This window comes from Mirounga angustirostris, unplaced genomic scaffold (genome assembly GCF_029215605.1).
Source record: "Mirounga angustirostris isolate CCGP_5_RB_7025 unplaced genomic scaffold, mMirAng1.0.hap1 SCAF_5, whole genome shotgun sequence".
NCBI lineage: Eukaryota > Metazoa > Chordata > Mammalia > Carnivora > Phocidae > Mirounga > Mirounga angustirostris.
This window is the reverse complement of record NW_026991713.1, coordinates 17,934,483-17,954,021: the sequence shown is the minus strand read 5'-3', so window position 1 is coordinate 17,954,021 and position 19,539 is coordinate 17,934,483. Positions and strand designations below refer to the sequence as shown.

The 19,539-nt window shown below is 43.8% G+C and overlaps 1 protein-coding gene across 11 annotated transcripts in view; it reads right to left on the bottom strand.

The window, feature by feature from the left end:
• LOC123843363 (putative tetratricopeptide repeat protein 41) overlaps positions 1 to 19,539 on the bottom strand; it is an 86,919-nt gene that overhangs the window by 30,080 nt on the left and 37,300 nt on the right. For 10 of the 11 annotated variants that reach the window (XM_064590716.1, XM_064590712.1, XM_064590711.1 and 7 more), the window contains 4 exons: positions 19,183 to 19,422; positions 13,260 to 13,458; positions 12,244 to 12,422; positions 226 to 365 (listed from right to left, as the gene is read on the bottom strand). In XM_064590716.1, the coding sequence (XP_064446786.1) occupies positions 226 to 365; positions 12,244 to 12,422; positions 13,260 to 13,458; positions 19,183 to 19,422 (758 nt within the window). The remainder of the gene's footprint in view (positions 1 to 225; positions 366 to 12,243; positions 12,423 to 13,259; positions 13,459 to 19,182; positions 19,423 to 19,539) is intronic. The other variant, XM_064590717.1, reaches the window with a different exon arrangement.

Here is a 19,539-nt window from a genome sequence, read left to right as displayed (position 1 = left end):
TTCAAAAATGGCTCCATCTATCTACTACTCGTTGGCACTAATCTACAGTTTGGGGTATGGATTAAAGTCAGCTTCCTCTCTGATTAACATAATTAATTATTCATTTTATTATTAATTCCTCTCTTTGTGGATGAAATTATAAAGGAACAAAGGTAAATGATATCTGAAAATATCTAACATGAAACAAATAGCATTTGAAGGATTTAAAGTGATTTCCCACTTTACCTGCACTAGCATATTCTCGACACTCAAGAACAACTCTTCTGCTTCTCTGGTCTTGCCCATAAGCTTCAGAAGTTTTGCAATAAAGAAAATTAATCGGCATTTGTCAGTGGTGGTAACCTCAAAAAGCCTGCATTCCAGCACTAGATTGGAAAGAAAGGTAAATAACCCTAAATAAAGCATATTTGGAAAGAACAAAGAGTACCCATCACTTAATCTTGATACAGGAGTTATAAATACATTATCCTCATTTCTGTATTTCTCTCTCAAGGGATTAGCATTTTGCTTTTATTAGCACTTACATACATTACCAAGTATTTCAAACAATGACATGAAAAATAACTCGAATGCTTTTAAATAATCTTGCTATGTAGATATTAAAAACCAGAGAGTCAAAGGAACATTTCTATAGCACAGTCCACATATTATTGTAATTTGTATTTGGGGGTGATTTTCAGGTAAGAATAAAAAGGTGTTTAAATTACTTACACAATTCTGCCCTCTGTTGCAACTCTCTTGAATTACTGGCTTTACCAGAAGGAGCAAAATGTGAAAAGAACCAAATAAGGAACATGCCTTGCCTCTGCGCATGTGTGCGTGTGTGTGTGTGTGTGTGTGTTTTACACCCTCCCATACACAAATGAAAATACATAAAATTTTTGAACTTGAAGACCCAATTAAATACATGGTACTGCAAAGTCATCATTTCCAAATTTTTTCCCCAACATTCCAGCATCTGAACTTCTACATTTGACCAGTGTTTCATTTCAAAGTATTGCATCTACTGTATTAGACACAAACACATCCCGTGTTCTTTGTCTGTTCCATTGCCCCTACGGTAGGCCACCCAGACACTGACTACGCTCCTGCTTTCTTTCGGCCAGCTTTTCCAGGGATCACCATTTGTGCACAGAATAAATATGTACTGAGCATCTACTGTCTGTCAGGCAGCATTCTAGGCTCTCAACACCAAGCACAGCAGATGAGGCTGTATCTCCCAGCATGGGAGAGAGGCCAAGAGGCTCTGAACCATAGCTGTAGTGCTTCAGGTCCAAGAGCAAAAACTAAATGAGAGCCAAGGAAGAGACAGCTCTAAAGAGAGTCCAAGACTCTCATCCACAGCGGCCATCCAAGCAAAGGGACCTAAGGTGGGCGCAAGAACTGAGGGGTCGGGGCGCCCGGGTGGCACAGTCGATTAAGCATCTGCCTTCGGCTCAGGTCCTGATCTCGGGGTCCTGGGATCGAGCCCCACATTGGGCTCTCTGCTCAGCGGGGAGCCTGCTTCTCCCTCTACCTCTGCCTCTGCCCCTGCTTATGCTCTCTTGCTCTCTCTCAAATAAAATCTAAAAAAAAAAAAAGAACTGAGAGGTCAATCCAAGCAACAAAGGAATCTAAGAACTATAAGCAGCTGCTTAGAGCAGGCAGGCCGAGGGTGGTCCGGACAAAGAGCTGAGGGATGGGGAGAGGGGGCGGGGGGGGGAGGAGTTGTAAATTCCACAAGTATTATTGGGCCCAGATTCCTGTCAAGGGCTCGGGTTGGAATGGACAATATCCATTCACTATGTTTAATACTCAATTCAACAATCTCATGGGCTCCAACAAAACTTCATTCATGAATCCTTCCTGCCACTGACCACATTCCTCATGTTCATTCACTTAGCACCAACATGTAGTTTGAACGGACAAGGAAATAATTTTTCTCATGATAAAACTAATATGTGTACACTACAGAAAAATTGAAAAATATAGAAAAGTACAAAGAAAAATAAAAACCACTCATAATTGCATCATTCGAAGATAACCTGCATTCACATATTGCCGTATGTACCTCTGATCTTTTGCATGTACCCACAATCATTTTTTTTTTTAAATAAAATTGGGGGCGCCTGGGTGGCTCAGTTGGTTAAGCGACTGCCTTCGGCTCAGGTCATGATCCTGGAGTCCCGGGATCGAGTCCCGCATCGGGCTCCCTGCTCGGCGGGGAGTCTGCTTCTCCCTCAGACCCTCCTCCCTCTCATGCGCTCTCTCTCATTCTCTCTGTCTCAAGTAAATAAATAAAATCTTTAAAAAAAAAAAATATTTTTCCATATCTTTAAAAATTGAGAACGCATGTACTTACCATTGGTCTGTATTCCATTTTACAGATTACCCTTAGTCAATTTTTCACTATGTATTAAATTTTTTTATTTACATACAATTTTTATTTAACATTTATTTATTAAATGTTATTTAGTGAGAATCGTTGGCAGAAATCTTTTTAAACATCTCTGATTATTTCCTTAGAGCAACTGTTAAATTGAATAAGCCACAGGATATTAATATTTTTAAGACTTTGGGCGCCTGAGTGGCTCAGTCGTTAAGCGTCTGCCTTCAGCTCAGGTCATGATCCCAGGGTCCTGGGATCGAGTCCCACATCGGGCTCCCTGCTCGGCAGGAAGCCTGCTTCTCCCTCTCCCACTCCCCCTGCTTGTGTTCCTGCTCTCGCTATCTCTCTCTCTGTCAAATAAATAAATAAAAATCTTTAAAAAAAATAATATTTTTAAGACTTTGAATATATATTGCCAAATTGCTCCCCAGAAAGACTGTCCCAATATAAACTCTTACTGTAGCATGTAAAAGTACCTATTTCCCCACACCTTTACCAACATTATTATTTTTATTTTTTATTTTATTTTTTTAGATTTTTTTTTTCTTATTTTTAAGTAATCTCTACACCCAACGTGGGGCTCCAACTTCCAACCCTGAGAGCAAGAGTCACATGCTCTACCGACTGAGCCAGCCAGATGCCCCCATTATTTAATGTCTTTAAAATTCACTACCAAAAAATAATTGCACATCTGGTACCTGAAAAACAGCATCTTGGTTTAATTTGCATTTCTTTGATTACTAGCAAAATAGAATATAGGAATGTATTTATTAAAAACATGTTCATCAACTCTAAGATGCCATCAACTGCAAGATGCATCCCTATTTCAGAAATGTTAAGTTTGGGGCAAGCCTACTTCTTAGAACCAATGAAATCCAGTATTTATTCTTTAGTGAACTCATTCCTCTAACAACCACTTCCAGGGCACTGTGAGTACCTGCTGTGGGCCAGGCACTGTCCTGGGTGCAGGAGATAAAGGATGAGCCCAAACAGACCTGGGCCCTGCCAGCTAGGCTGTCAGAATGGCGAGGAAGCTAGATTATCACAGAATCATACAAATGAATATAAATTCAAACATGAAAAGAACCACGAAAGAGTTGGTGATATGAACTGTGGAAGATTTCTCCATAGAAATGACAATTGAGCTGAGAGTTTAAAAAAGAGTAGAAGGTATTGAGGCAAAATGAGGGAGAGACAGTGTGGGAATTCTGGAGAGAGGAAGAGCATGTGCAAAGGCTCTGAGCAGGAAAAAGCAAGGTGCTTAGAGAACTGAAAGATGGGGACTGAAGAGCAGAGAGAGCAAGGTGTTTGGTTCCAGATCAGGGTGGAGACATAGGAAGGGGCCATTCAGCAGCCACACCATGCCTGGTGCTTGCTGCAGGCACTGGGAATATAGCAATGAACACGAGAGACAGAGTCCTTCTTTCATGGAACTTACATTCCAGCAGCTGGGAGGATCGGAGGGCAACAGGGAGCAGAGATAGACAAAAAAAAAAACAAAACAAAAAACAAATAAATAAATAAGACAAAATCAGGTAGAGGTGAAAGGTATGCAAAGAATTAAAACGCATTGACAAGATAGAGAATGACTAGGTATAACATCAGACTGGGGAGGCCACTCTGAGAAAGTGACACTTTGGCTGAGATCTAAATAACTAGAAAGAACTGGTACTATTAAAATATGAGTGGGAAGAACATTCCTGGCAAAGGGAACAGCTGGTGCCAAGACCCAAAGGCAGAATACACTTGAAAGAAGGTCAGAGGGGCTGGCATCTAGAGGCCAAGAGGAAGAATCTTATAAAATGACACTACATAGGCATGCAGAGGTCAGATTATACAAAGGATTGTAAATTAAGCTGAGGAGTTCAGATTTTAGTATAAGTGCAAACAGCAAGTGTCTGGAATGATCTTAATCTGGAAAGTGACATGATCTGGTCTACATTCTTAAAAGCTCATTCTGGCTACTAAGCAGACAGTGGACTTTATGGGGGAAAAAAAATGAAAGTAGGAAAGCCAGTTAGGAGGCTGTGATGATGGGCCAGGTGAGAGGTGATGGTCGTGGGGCTCACGAGAGTGATGCTGGTGACAAGCTGAGGTTAGGATGTTCCCTCTCACCACTCCTATTCAACATCACAGCGGGAGTCCTAGCTAGTGCAATAAGAAAAGGAAATAAACGGTGTACATATTGAGAAGGAAGAAATAAAACTGTTTCTGTTCACAAACGATACGCTTATCTATGTAGAAAATCCCAAAGAATCAACAAAAAATTCTTAGAACTAATAAGCAATTATAACAAGGTTACAGGATACAAGGTTAATATACGAAAGCCAGGGGCGCCTGGGTGGCTCAGTCGTTGGGCGTCTGCCTTCGGCTCGGGTCATGATCCTGGGGTCCTGGGATCGGGCCCCACGTCAGGCTCTCTGCTCGGTGGGAGGCTTCCTTCTCCCTCTCCTACCTGCCCTGCTTGTGTTCCTGCTCTTGCTATCTCTCTGTCAAATAAATAAATTTTTAAAAAACACCTTAAAAAAATATATACAAAAGCCAATTGCTTTCCTATATACTGGCAATGAACAATGAGAATCGGAAATTTAGAACACAATGCCATTTATAATAGCACCCCAGAAATGAGAAGCTTAGGCATAAATCTAACAGAACATGTACTTGATCTATATGCAGAAAACCACAAAACTCTGATGAAGGATATCAAAGAATATCTAAATAAACTGAGAGAGGTTCTGTGTTGATGGACTGGAAAACTCAACATTGTTAAGATGCTTGACCTATAGATTCAATGCAATCCCAATAAAAATCTTCCATAGATGTCCAACCAATCTTTGACAAAGTAGTAAAGACAATTCAATGGAGAAAGTCTTGTTGATAAATTGTTCTGGAACAATTGAACATTCATATGCAAAAAAAAATGAATCTAGACATTACACCTTTTACAAAACAGTCAAAATGGATCATAGCCCTAAATATAAAATGAAATACTATAAAAGTTTTAGAAGGAAATAGAAAAAAAACCTACGTGACCTTGTGTTTTGGTGATGATTTATTAAATACAACACAAAAAGCACAACACATGAAAGAAAATACTGATTAAGTTAGACCTTATTAAAATTAAAAACTTGTGCTCTATGAAAGATACTATTAAGAGAATGGAAAGACAAGCCACAGATTGGGAGAAAATTTTTATAAGATATACATCTGATAAAGGACATCTATCCAAGAGAACTCTAAAAATTCAACAATACAATATGTAAAGATACTCAACATTATTTGTCCTTAGGGAATTGCAAATTAAAACAAGAAGATATCACAGCAACCTATTAGAATGGCTAATATAAAAATTTTTTAAAAACTAACAATACTAAATGCCAGTGAGGACAGACAACAACAGAAACTCTCATGCATTGTTGGTGGGAATGCAAAATGGTACGGTCCCTTTGGAAGGCAGTTTGGCAGTTTCTTAACAAAGCTAAATAAACATAGTCATACCACACATTTGGGCAATCAGGCTTCTAGATATTTACCCAACTGATTTAAAAACTTGCGTGCAAATGTTTACAGCAGCTTTACTCATAATCATCAAAAGCTGGAAGTAACCAAAATGTCCTTCAATAAGCAAGGGGATAAACTGGCATATTCATACATTGGAATATTATTCAGCAATAAAAAGAAATGAGATACCAAGCAATAAAAAGATATGGAGGCAGCGTAAATGTGTATTACTGATCTTCACAACTGCGTACGGCAGCTCTGACAGCTTAAAAAAGGGCATTGGTGGTGGAGGTGGACAAGGAGACAAGTTTGCAAAACATTTAGGAAGTAAAAAATGTCACGACTCAGTGATGAAATGTATTTGGGGAGGGCGTATAGGACAGAAAAGTGTCAAGGATTACTCCAACATGGTAAATTGAGAGTTCCTGGAAGAGAACCTGATTTTAGGGGGATGTTGTGAGTTCAGTTTTAGAGGCGTCGGGTCTGAGCAGCTTTGGAGACATCATCCAGTTAAGTTGGATATACGGATCTCTGGCTCAGAGGATAAATGTGGCTAGAGAAATAAATGTGGGAATCGTGTACATGGACAATCACTGAAGCCACAGACATTCATAATATGCTTAGGGTGAAATTAGACATGAGAAGGAAAGAACCATAAGGAACTCAAACACTTAGAAGCCAGGTAGAAGAAGGGGAATTAACAGAAGAGACAGAAAGGGAGGAGCCAGAGAGATGGAAGATGAACCAGGCGAGTGTGTGTCAGCAAAGTCAAGAGACCAAAATGTTTGGAAGGGAAGGGCACCATCAAAAATACCCATGGACACTAAGAAGTAAAGTCAGACAAGAACTGAAAATGTTCTTTGGATGGCCTGCTCGTGATCTTGCCTATTTTTATTGAAGTGCTCATTATCTTCTTATTTAAGAGCATTTTACTTATTAAAAATATCAACCCTTTGCCTGCCATGTATGTTAGAAATATTTTTCCCAGTTATCACTGGTCTTGTAACTGTGTTTCTAATTTTCTGAGTTGTGTTGTTTTGTTTTACATGTAGTAATTTCACATGTTTAGACAGATTTACCAATTATTTTCTTTGTGATTTACTCTTTTGCTTTCTTGCTTAGACTCACTGACATTTTCTTATAGCTTTTTTAATATAAAATTTCATTTCTTTACATTTAACTCTAATTGTTCTGGAATATATTCTGGTATAATGGTTCAGGTGACTTAACTTTACCAAATAATGAACCATTATCACAGCACTATATATTCCATGATCCTCCTTATCTGAAAAGCTTCTATCACTTTTTATTTATTTATTTATTTATTTATTTATTTATTTATTTATTTGAGGGGGAGAGAGAGCGAGCATGAGCCAGGGGAGGGGCCGAGGGTAAAGTAGGCTCCCCACCGAGCAGGGAGCCCAACGTAGGGCTCAATCCCAGGACCCCAGGGATCATGAGCTGATCCCAAGGCAGACGCTTAACCAACTGAGCCACCCAGGCGCCCCTAATTTTTTATATTTATAGCTGAGTCTATACCTGAGCTTTCTATTTCATTCCACTGAGCTATTTTTGCTCACAGTAGTATTTTTTAAATTATTATAGCTTCATAACATGTTTAAATAAGTTGATATTCAAATTGTTCTCACTATTTTAAACTCTTACTCTCAGATATTTTTTTCTCCAAGAACTTTAAAATCATTTTGAAAATTTAGAAATGTTTTAATCCCACTGGGATTTCATTTAGAATTGTTTTATATACATAAGTCAATTGTGGAAGAACTGATAGCTTTACAACCTTGAGTTGCCCCATCCAAGAATATGGTATTTCTGCCTATATACTAGAATTTTATTTTCTATAATTCTAAAGCTGTTTTATAAAAATAAAGATCCTACACATTTCTTGTTATTTATTCTTAGATATTTCATATTTTCTGTGGCCATTGAAAATTGCATCTTTTGTTCTTTTAATTTTTCTGTAGAGCTATTTTTAAAATTGTTTTTAATAGGGCTCCTGGGTGGCTCCGTCGGTCTTCAGCTCAGGTCATGATCCTTGGATCCTGGGATTAAGCCCTGAGTTGGGCTCCCTGCTCTGCGGGGAGCCTGCTTCTCCCTCTCCCTCTGCCCCTCTCCCTGCTTATTCTCTCTCCCTCTCTCTCTCTGTCTGTCAAATAAATAAATAAAATCTTTAAAAGTTTTTTTAAATAAAATTGTTTTTAATAAATCATTTTGTTCCATTTATCTAAAATATTTAGAAGTTTCCAAAGGTATCAAGGGCAAAACATCATATGTTAGTTATGAAAAGCTGATACTGTCTCATTTACTACAACCTTCAGACAAGATCCTGTACTGTAATGCATTTACCCTTTGCTCTAGTAAGAAAGCCTGCCCCTTAAAAGCAAAATGATTCTCCCCAACCCACCACATCTGCCACCTGGTGGGTAGCCAGTCATCCGTCAAGATGGAGCCATGCTGGGACCCATCCTTCTGCCACATTTGTTTATAGTCTGTCTCTTCTGGTGTTTGACTTAGTCTAAAAATGCAAGTGCAGCCAAAAATGGATTTTCTTCACTTTGATGTGACCTAAGACTCCAGTCAAAACCAAGCTTATCATGTCATAGATAATCTATAAAAATTGGCCCATCCCCACCGAAGTTGTCCTGTAGGCTCAAAGCCTCCCTACTGGCCGTCAGTCAGAGATGTAACTTGCCCACATGCATCCCGCCAGGAGGGGCAAACCCGAGCGGCAAGTGGACAGGCAGGAAGCACCTGGGGAGAAGCGATTTCCAGACACAGAACTGAGCATCTTTTCCACCAACCTAACAAGTTAGGGTTCTGGTTCTCATCACAGCCACCAGGGGGCGCCAAACCACAGAGTCTGGCAGCTGGCGCCCTAAGCCGGGCGGGGCGTGCATTCGGGTCCTGGGTCCTGAGCTGGAGCACGGCCTCCTGGAGCAGGAAGAGACCTCACACACTCCTCCCCTTCCCCGCCCACTCCCCCCGGCTGATGAGCCTGCGCAGGCTCTCTTGTACTTGTACTGGACTTGCTCAGATCTTCAGGGTCGTCACTCTCCCCGACTCACGGTCCTCAAACATGCTGTCCCCTCAGTCCTTTGTCCCATGAGCTCTCACTCATCCTCCAAGTCTCAGATGAAATGTCACTTAGTCAAGGTCCCGCTCCTTCAGGCTGAACTTCTCAGGAGTGTCTGTGTTACGCTCCACCATCTGCTCCAACAAGGCAGGAACCCTGTCTGCCCTGTGGACCGCGGCACCCCAGGCATCTGGCACCAGTCACTCGGCAAACGCCGCTGAACTGATTCAGGGTATTAGTGGTAAACATTACAAGCCCGCCCCCACCCCCCCCACCCCCCGCCAAGATCTCTTTATGAGAAGGGAGAGCAGGGCTGAATTGGTAAAGCAACCCCTGTGACTGCAGACGATAAAACAGGATTTCTCGAGAACCCTTCTGAAAGAACATTCCAGTTTAAGGGCCTTGTCTCCGCAGCACCTTAGGAGGACCCATTGTCTCTGGGCTGTGTGTGGTTTACATAAGCACGGTAGGGAAAACAATGTTTGGGGGGCCCGGGGGACCCAGCCAGCCAGCCAGACCACTGGAATGCCTCCTGGGACTATTATACAGGATTCCTGCTATAATTAAACCTGTTCCAATGAATCTTCTACTGCTTTGGTGACAAGTCATTGGTCTTGTGACTTCTACATTCAGCAATCCAAAAGGGGGAAAAGTGAACCTACACAGTCCCGGAGGGACTTCAGGAAGCCCCCCACAATCCCCGCCAAATGGCCATGGGCTGACTCTGCCAGCCAAGGTGGAGATTAAGACATGAAGGCGGACAGCAGCAACGTGCAGGGTGACTTGATCACAGCTTTCCTTTATGAAGACTGATCAGACAGAGGGCATGAGGGTCTGGAGGCCCAGACAGAGAGGATGTGAGAGGCTGGATGGAAGTAAAATCTACAGGACTGGGCTGTGACAGGATGTGAGGGGTGAGGGGTGAGGAAGATGGAAGGTGTCAAAGGCAGTGATGGAGGCCAGGACTCCCTGCTAAGGAGCCCCCCAGGGCCCAGAGTGAGCCGAGACCAACCAGCAGATGATCATACAAACAGCATGTTTGCAGTATCGCAGAGAGCTGTACCGATTATCCAGCCTAATTCAAAGGGACACATTCTGAATTAGGCTCATTTACATCCAGAAAATCCTCACACACTGAAATGTTAGGTGATTTCCTCCCACTGTCAACCCCCAGCCCCCAGCCCTTTCCATCACCATAACAACCACGTTATGACAAGCAGCATGGCATCATCAGGAAGGACACTCACTCCCACCCAGAGAACTCATCTTCTGTGGGTTAGCTGCCAGCTTCCTATGACACATAGTGCTCTCCCCGCACCATCTCCCACCTCCTATCTCCTTCCCACGCCCTACATCCCTAAGCACCGATACAATTCCAGATGCATCCTGGCTTTATTTAACACACTGGAATCCTCAGAGTATCGCTTGGGTCCTACCACTCGGAGGATTAGTGAATTGGAGAAATTCCAGAATTACATAATTCATACATGGTAGTAAGAATATCGACAGGGTGCCTGGGGGCGCTCAGTCAGTTAAGCATCTGACTCTTGATTTTGGCTCAGTTCACAATCTCAGGGTCAAGAGACTGAGCCCTGCATCAGGCTCCGTGCTCAGCGTGGAGTCAGCTTGAGATTCTCTCTCCTTTGCCCTCTGCCCCTCCCTCTACCTGTGTGCTCTCTCTCTCTCTCTCGCTATCTCTCAAGTACATAAATAAATTTTTTTTTTAAAGATTTTATTTATTTATTTGACAGAGAGACACAGCGAGAGAGGGAACACAAGCAGGGGGAGTGGGAGAGGGAGAAGCAGGCTCCCCGCAGAGCAGGGAGCCCGATGCGGGACTCGATCCCAGGACCCTGGGATCATGACCTGAGCCGAAGGCAGTCGCCCAACCAACTGAGCCACCCAGGCGCCCCAATAAATTTTTTTTTTAAAAAAGAATACAGGTAAAGGCTACATGGCTAAGGACCCAAAGGGATGCAGGAACAACATAGCCCAAATCCATCCCTAACTATCTGGGACATCTTGGGCAACTTAACTTCACCTCTCTGAGACTCAGTTTCTCTTAGTTTCAACCAAGATATTAGTCGTACTACAGAGATTTTATTAAAATTAAACAAAATACATATCAAGTATTTAACTTAGAGCCTGGCACATGACAAACGCTCAGAATCTGTTCTTATGATCACTAGGTGGTAAAACCATGGGAGCGAGGCTTCAGTTTTGAACTAGTTTTGAACGAGTTGGCCTCGTTCACCGATATATCAGCAGCGCCCAGTGAGTCCAGGGCCCAGGGAAGGTTGCACAGCTACTATTTGTTGAAAGAATGAATGAATGTTATTACTGTTTAAGAAGCCAGGAAATACAGAGAGAAAGAGACGCAGGCAAGGGGGCCTACTATGGAGAACAAAGGGAAGAAATACTGACCAGAGTGCTGTCCAAATCCAAGCCATTAGGCGGCACATCGAAGGACAGCTGTCCCAACTTAGATGGGGGCCATCCTTGACAATAATTGCGTGTCTCCAGGATGCAGTGAGGGGCCCTGGGGGGCGGGGGGAGTTAGGGGCGCTGTGAGCAGACAGAGGGAGCACAGAAAGCAGCACAAGTGCGGAGGGAACATCTGAAATGATTCAGGGCTTGCATCTGTTTCATTTGAACTGTCAGCTGGTCACTCAGGAAAGCCGTCGATGGAGCAACAACAGTGCCCGTGGCCCTTGGGAAGCGGGGCACGTATGCAGACGCTCCAAAAGGAGGTCAAGGCTGGAACTACAGAAGGCGGAGAAGATGCTAGGAGTGCGGTTGAGGCCATGAGAAAATAGAGAGAGGAAGAATGCGAGGGACGGAGCCTCAGAAAACAGCCACAGCAAGAGACAAAAAGGAACTATCTCAAAACTAACGCTTTTCCAGGGCACCTGGGGGGCTCAGTCATTAGGCGTCTGCCTTTGGCTCAGGTCGTGGTCCTGGGGTCCTGGGATCGAGCCCTGCATCGGGCTCCCTGCTCGGCGGGAGGCCTGCTTCTCCCTCTCCCGCTCCCCCTGCTTGTGTTTCCTCTCTCGCTGTGTCTCTCTCTGTCAAATGAATAAATAAAATATTTTTTTTTTTAAAAAACCTAACACTTTTTCTCCATTTCCTATCTTCGGAAACTGTTGGCTTAAGTTGTAGGTAGGAGTACTCAGAGAGGTCTGCTGGAATGACCAGAATTCTGTGGGGAAACAGGAGAACAGTAACTCTTGGCCACGTTACATCCCAGCAAAACAGACTAATGCACCACAGCGACTCATTGTACCTGAGAGGGTATGTCTCTTCTTCACTTTATGGCACTTATCGGCTTTAATCTTGGCCACCGTGAATAAATAGGCCCCAGCAGCATCGTATCCAACTTCTGCTAACACATTCCAGTAGTGGATGAGGTGCAGCCTTGTCCAGAAGCTTGGGTTTTGGATCTTTGATATAAAGTCTGTGATACTTGCAACACAAAGTATTAATGTAAGTCATTTTAGTATTTCATGTCTTGAAGGAAACTATTCTTCTATTTGCCCCATTCCATCAACCTATTCATAAACTCCTTAACTACTATGACTTTGGTAGGTCACCAGATAAATGTGAGCCTGTCACTCTTAAGCAGTCAAAGCCATTGCCACTCATCTGTTCATGAGGCCACCTCCTCCAGGCAGGCTCCCTGAAGCTACCAGGCAGAGCAAGCCCCTCCCTCTCCCAAGCTTGCCGGCTCTGGGTCTTTGCTCTAGTGAAGCACTGACCCGCATGTGTAGCTCTTTTCTGGCTCCACATACTCCCCACTAGATAGAGCTGCATCTCATTCCCACCTGCATCCCCAGAGCCTACAAGAGCTGGGATTCAGAGTGAGTAGATGATACATGTTTGCCAAGGGGTACATAAGAGGACAAGGAAGGGGAGGGACAGAGAGGGGTAGACAGGAGGGAAAAGAAAGAAGGGGAAGGCAGGGTCTAGCAGGAGAATGTGGTCAGTCCTTTATCCTAGCCCATCTACAAGTCCTCCTTTCTCTGGAATCCTCCTAACTTTGAGAGGAAACCCTGTGGAGTCAAGAAGGGCAGGGAAGGGAACACTCTGAGAGCCAGATGATCAAACAGAGCAACACTAGGAATCCATCAGCCACAGAAGGGGATGCCAAATGAGGGGCCCGTCTGAAGGAATGAACAGGTGGTTGACCAAGTAAGTGAACGAATGTGCCCTGCTTAAGGGAAACGTGGGCATGTCAGCACAGTGCTTAGCAAAGGAAGGAAATCTGCTCAAACGCCACCATATAGAAAGGACAAGCCTTACCTGGGGCTTGAGAGGAAGCTGCACAAGTCCCCCCAGGAGCCGCTCATCTTCATGTGCCATGGCAGCTCCTCATACACCCTCCAGAAAGCCGTCTGCCGTTGGAAGAAACAGACTAAGACTCGGTGGAAATGTGTTTTCCTGTGATTCGTTGGATTCTGAAAGGTATATGGACTGCTTTCTCTGACAGGAGTGAGCACACCTATTGACAAATCAATTACAGTGGAATGCATCTGACTTCTTAGTATATGAATACACTATAGCAGATAACAGCTCTGTGGTCATAATTAGATACAATAAACAGGGAGGTTGGAAAAAACTCTGAAATATTAAAAATGTATCTTCTTATAAGTCCATCGGAATTTACCAAAGAATTAGTTACAGTTATGATCACTGACCCAGATTTTGAAAAGCTAGGGAGCATGCTCGTTTTTCAGGCTCTCTTCCCCTCCCCCCAAGAAATGTGTGTAACCTACTTTTTTCTATTTTAAATATACATCATGGTTGCCACCTACATAAGCACTTTCAAATATGTGAAGACAGGCAGTTTGGAGAAGTTAGTCTGCACCTGGGTCTCACAGAGGCCAAGGGGAAGCTGAGCAAACTAATGACAGATTGGACACTACAGCCAAGATTACTATATTTTCACCACCAGAGAAGTGATTCCAACAGATCATACTACCCAGAAACGAGCTCCTTAAAGACAAAACGGTTTTGTTGCATTAAAAGCTTAGAGATACTTATCCTTGAAAGGCAAAAAAGACGTATTTTAAATGTTCTGCTTGAAGCTTTTCCTCCAAGATGAATCACTCTGCTGGATGGCCCACCAAACCCAGCTCTTCATAAGAGCCATAATAGAAGGTGAGCCCATTGTTCTGCGTTTCCATTGGAATGAATTCCATGTTTTCTACATGCTTGGAGAGACTTCATGCTAGCTGGTGGCATGTAGAGTGATTCAGAAACCCATGGAAGAAGAAGGAAACTCCCCTCTTCCACTGAGCGAGGCAAGGGCAATTTTGTGGGTCATAAATAGGGAAGGGGGTTGGGGAATGAGAGAGAAAGAGAACTGGGACAAATATCACCCTGCATCCAAGATTTAGAGTATTAAACACAATACTTAAAGTGCACAGAACACTGTCATAGAGAACAGTTTATCTTTTTACAAAATAACCTTGTGAGATATGAAAGGATATGAAAATCTGTGATTTTCCCATGTAATTTTACATGTCAACTTTACTGGATGAAGGGATGCCCAGAGGGCTGGTTGGGTATTATTTCAGGGTGTGTCTGTGAGGGTGTTTCTGGAAGAGATTCGCATTTGAACCAGTAGATGGAGTAAAAATCGCCCTTACCAGTGCAGATAGGCATCATCCAATCTGCTGAGGGCCAGAATAGAAAAAAGGCAGAGGAAGGCGAGCTTATTCTCTGCTGGAGCTGGAATCTCTGACTTCTCAGAGCTTCTAGTTCTCGGACCTTTAGACTCAGACTAGAACTTACAGCATTGGCTCCCCCGGTTCTCAGGCCTTGGACTTGGACTGGAACTCTACCAACAGCTTTCCTGGGTCTCCAGCTTGTAGATGGCAAAATCCTGGGGCTTCCCAATCTCCATAATCATGTAAGCCAAACCCTCACAATCTTTTTCTAGAGATCTATATAGAGATATATAGAGATAGAGATCTAATCCTATTGGTCCTGTTTCTCTGGAGAACCCTGGCTAATCCAATCCCCATATGACAGACAAAGCTACTTAAACTCAGAGGGACCAGGTGCTTGGAGAGACTTCATGCTAGCTGGTGGCATGTAGAGTGATTCAGAAACCCATGGAAGAAGAAGGAAACTCCCCTCTTCCACTGGGCAAGGCAAGGGCAATTTGTGGGTCATAAATAGGGAAGGGGGTTGGGGAATGAGAGAGAAAGAGAACTGGGACAAATATCACCCTGCCTCCAAGATTTAGAGTATTAAACACAATGCTTGAAGTGCACAGAACTTTCAGTCTAGCCAGCCCATGATTGAAGAAGCCAGATTCAAACCTTCTGACTCAATTCCAGTGCTCCTCCAATTGCATGAGATGTGGGGAATGGCTCGAGCACAGCATCATCCGTACATACAAAGTTCAGTACAATCCTCACAGACAGACTGATTGGCTGACATTTCTGTAGTGTTATTCTCTCTCATGAAGGGCTAGATTATGCTGTGTGGACAGATGACTCCAAAATCTCAGTGACTTAAAACAGCAAAGGTTTATCATGCCATAACAGGTTGGCTGGACCTCCAAATCCAGCTCTGCTCACTCTGGGACTGAGAGACCAGCCACCATCTTGAACGTTGTCAGGAGCTCCAACCATTGGACAGAACTGGTCACAAGATGCCACCCAGTAAAGGGACTGGGAAGTGCTTCCCATGGTGGGTGGAGGGGCTGGAAATACTGGCAATTGGCTGTCATGGCCACCACAGTGGTTATCACTGTGCCAGATACTACATTAAGTACCTTACATTAAGCATACTGAACATTTTTAATACCCTCAAGGTAAATACTGTGATTATCCCCATTTTGAAGGTGAGACACTGAGTCTTAGAAAGTTAAGCACCTTTCACAAGGTCATGCCAATTCTGTCAGATTCTAAAGTCTTTGCTCTTAACAAGAAATTGTTTATAATAGAAGCCATGGTGATTGCCGGTAGGAAAGAAGGTAGACTCTGCCAAACAGCATACAGGCCTGGGAGTGAGGGAAAGACCGTGAAATGAGGCTGCTCCTCTACCATGACCACAGCATCACCTGCAGGTAGCTCATAACTCTTCTCCTGTGCTCAGACCTCCAGATCCTGATTCCACTGCAGGCAAACACTAGAGACTGACATTTAGTATTGGCTCTCAAAACAATGGATATGGAAGCTTCTAGAAACAGCAGGGCCCAAAAACCAACTGTCAGGAACAGCTGTGCATTCATTCAGCAAACATCTATTGAATGGGGGCGCCTGGGTGGCTCAGTTAGTTAAGCATCTGCCTTCGGCTCAGGTCCTGATCCCAGAGTCCTGGGATCGAGTTCCGCCTCAGGCTCCTTGTTCAGTGGGGAGTCTGCTTCTCCCTCTCCCTCTGACCCTCCCCCTGCTCATGCTCTCTCTCTCTCAAATAAATAAGTAAAAAAAAAATCTTTAAAAAACAAAACATCTATCAAATGTAACTGGAACAGGGCCCAGGGTATTCAGACCTGCTTAAAGGTATCTGATGAAATGGAAGAATCCTTAGACCAACAGAATTCAAAACCACCAGGTGATTTGCATGGGTCATTTTGGGAAAGATGGTAGATAAAAGGCCACAGGGGAGACAGATGAGTCAAACAAAGGGAGAATTCATAATGGCTAACATTTCTCAAGAATTTACTACAGGCCAGGCCTACTCTAAGTACTTATAATTACATGAATTAGTGATTGAATGCTTGCTTACTAGTAATAATGCTCTGAGGTTGGTTCACTTATTTTACAAAAGAGGAACCTGAGTACAGAGTGATGAAATGATGTAGCCAAGTCTTCAGCTAGAAAGTAGGAAAGCCAAGGCTCTCCCCCAATCTAGCATCAGGACCCCATTTTTACCTGTTATGCTACGCTGACTCCTTCTGCTCAACAATTGCTGCAAAGTGGGCTTCAGAGACTGGGTTTCGGAACTTTTATAGGGTGAGGGGTTCTAAGAAGAAAAGGAAGGGGCTCTTTCCAGGAAGGGCTCCCTGAGATCCTGAAGAAGGACAGAGTTTGGGAGAGGAAGCTTGCATGGCTCAGGTCTCCTAGAAAACACCTATTCCCCCTTTGGACAGCAGCACCATCCTGACACCTCGAGGTCTGGCTGCCATGGGACAAAGGGAGAGGGACCTCAGCAGGAGGCTTTGTTTTCTCACGGTGAGCCTCACAGGGGCAGTTGGGAGGTGCCCACATCAGTAAGCACAAACCAGAAGAGCCTCTCTGGGATGACTACAGCCAACAGATGGGGGAGGCCATGGAACACGGCTCAGGGACTCCTACAGACACCCGGAGCAGGTGAGGACTTTCTAGGAGGCAGGTGGAAACCAGAATTGAAATGACCTAGCCTAGTCGGAGGATGTTCTCTATACACAAGAAATAAAGGAAATGATGTATGTGAAGTGGCTGGCACAGCAAAAGCACTAAATAAAAAGTGGTGGCCGTGATGGCCGGGGGCGACAAGCTACGCTAATGATCTAGAAGCACTAGAAGAGCATCTCCCAGCTTTTCGGCTCTCCTCCCTAATTGCCCTTTTCCTTTCCAACCCCACTAATATGCATGCATGCACACATGCACACGCACATGCGCACACACTCACACACGGGCACCCCCACACAAAGTATGCAAGACCAGAGAATCCTCAGCTCTAGTACCAGAAGGGAAAGAGGTTGTTCTATCACAGCCCAGGGATCAAAGCATGCCTCTAAAGCGTGTTTGATAGGAGCAATTTAAGTTACAAATTGAATATAATACCAGACTATTAATCTCAAAGGAAAGGAGCATGCATGCACATGCATGTGACTAAGAGACTAGTTTGTCCCAAAATGATGTCAAAAGATAGCCCTTTACCAAAAATATCATCGCAGATTCAAGTCCTCTAGCCCTAGCTTTGGGATCATTTTTCTCCTTGTAGTTTGTGCTTGCTTCCCATGCTCAGGCCACATGGAAGTGAATTACTGCAATTACAATTCCCTATGCCTCCAGGAAAGATGTATTCACGTCCTGATTCTACAGCATGACAAGTTGGGGTTTTTTTTTCTGACAATAGTGAGTATTGCCAGCAGTGCTTTATTTTGGGGCTCACAGTGCAGAGAAGGGGTACACCCTATGCCCAGAATTTAAACAGCCACGCCATGGCCCTTTCGTTCCTGCACCTCCAAGAGTGCTACTGTTCTTTGGGAAAATGAAGAGCCCGGGTGCGCTGCAAACCATCAGAGGCCAAGTGAACAGAGGAGCTGACATCACACCTAGGAACATCCTCATTCCTCACCCTGCTCTCTTTGCCACATTATGTAACTTCAGAGGTGGTGGGAATGATGACAATGTAGGAGGGAAACAGTGGAAAGGATTTATCTTTTTAAAAAAGAAAGTGAAAGAGGACATAGTAAACTTAAAAGAAAATTTGTGCAGAGCTTAGCATCTTTGCAGAGGCTGTGATTTAAAGGTTTTTTTAAGTCCTCACACCTGAAGTTCTCTGTATGAATAGAGTGCTCTGCCTCTAGGTCAAGTGTCTGTGATTGCCACCGTGTCTCAGATTCAGACCTGCTGTCCTTTCAGAGGGGATAGAATTTGATTTCAGAATTAGGGCAGAGACTGCTAATGCCTACCCAGTAACGACGTCCCTCATCTTTGTTAGTGACAGATGCCCACCATGGTTTAAGGTAGCAACACATCTGTTGAAACCTCCATTTGCCAACTTCCCTGTATCTAGCGGTGCCCAAACAACAGAGTTCTGGAGACACAGTGGAAATGTTGGTGGAAACCTGGGAAAGCTCTTTAAAAGTAAATGCAAGCCCTTCTTCTTCTCTTCATCCTTCCTGTTGCCCGAAATGCAATGGCTGGAGCTCCAGCAGCCATGCTGCTTCCAGCAGTCACGAACAGGAGGTGACCTTGAGCAGGCAAGCTAGTGTGTGGATCAGGGACACAAAAGGAATGGGGTCCCAGATGACCATGTGGAGCCAATAGGATAACCTACCTCCAGAAAGTTCTCATGTGAGAGAATAAATCCTGGGATGGAAGCCATTGATGTCAGGTCTCTGTTACTCACAAGCAGGTATAAGTATTAATTTATATCACCACGTTTATACATGTTTATAGATTCACTTCTACTTGAGAAATGCCAGCTACAAGTTCTCCCTTGCATGCAAACTTCCCTTTTCTTAGCTAGCAGGTACTCACACAGATTCAAGCCTTACCCAGAAGCTTGTGCTCCACAGCATTCCGCAGGGACTGGTGCCTGAAGTGCAGGAGGCCATTAGGCTTCTCCTGGACCCAGTGTCTGGTGGCATTGCGGAAGGCAGCCCAGTGCAACGTGGTCACTTTGTAATGATCTCTGTAGCCCAGCATGTCCAAAATCTGGAATATCTCATCCTCAGTCAGTCCACAATGTGAGATGCTCAATAAGCACAGAGCATCGACCACCCAGCCATCCAGCACTGTTAAGACAACGTAATGACAATGATGACAAAAAGAAGAGTTCCCACCTGCCAGGCATCATTCTAAATGTTTTTGTTTGTTTGTTTGTTTTAAGATTTTATTTATTTATTTGACAG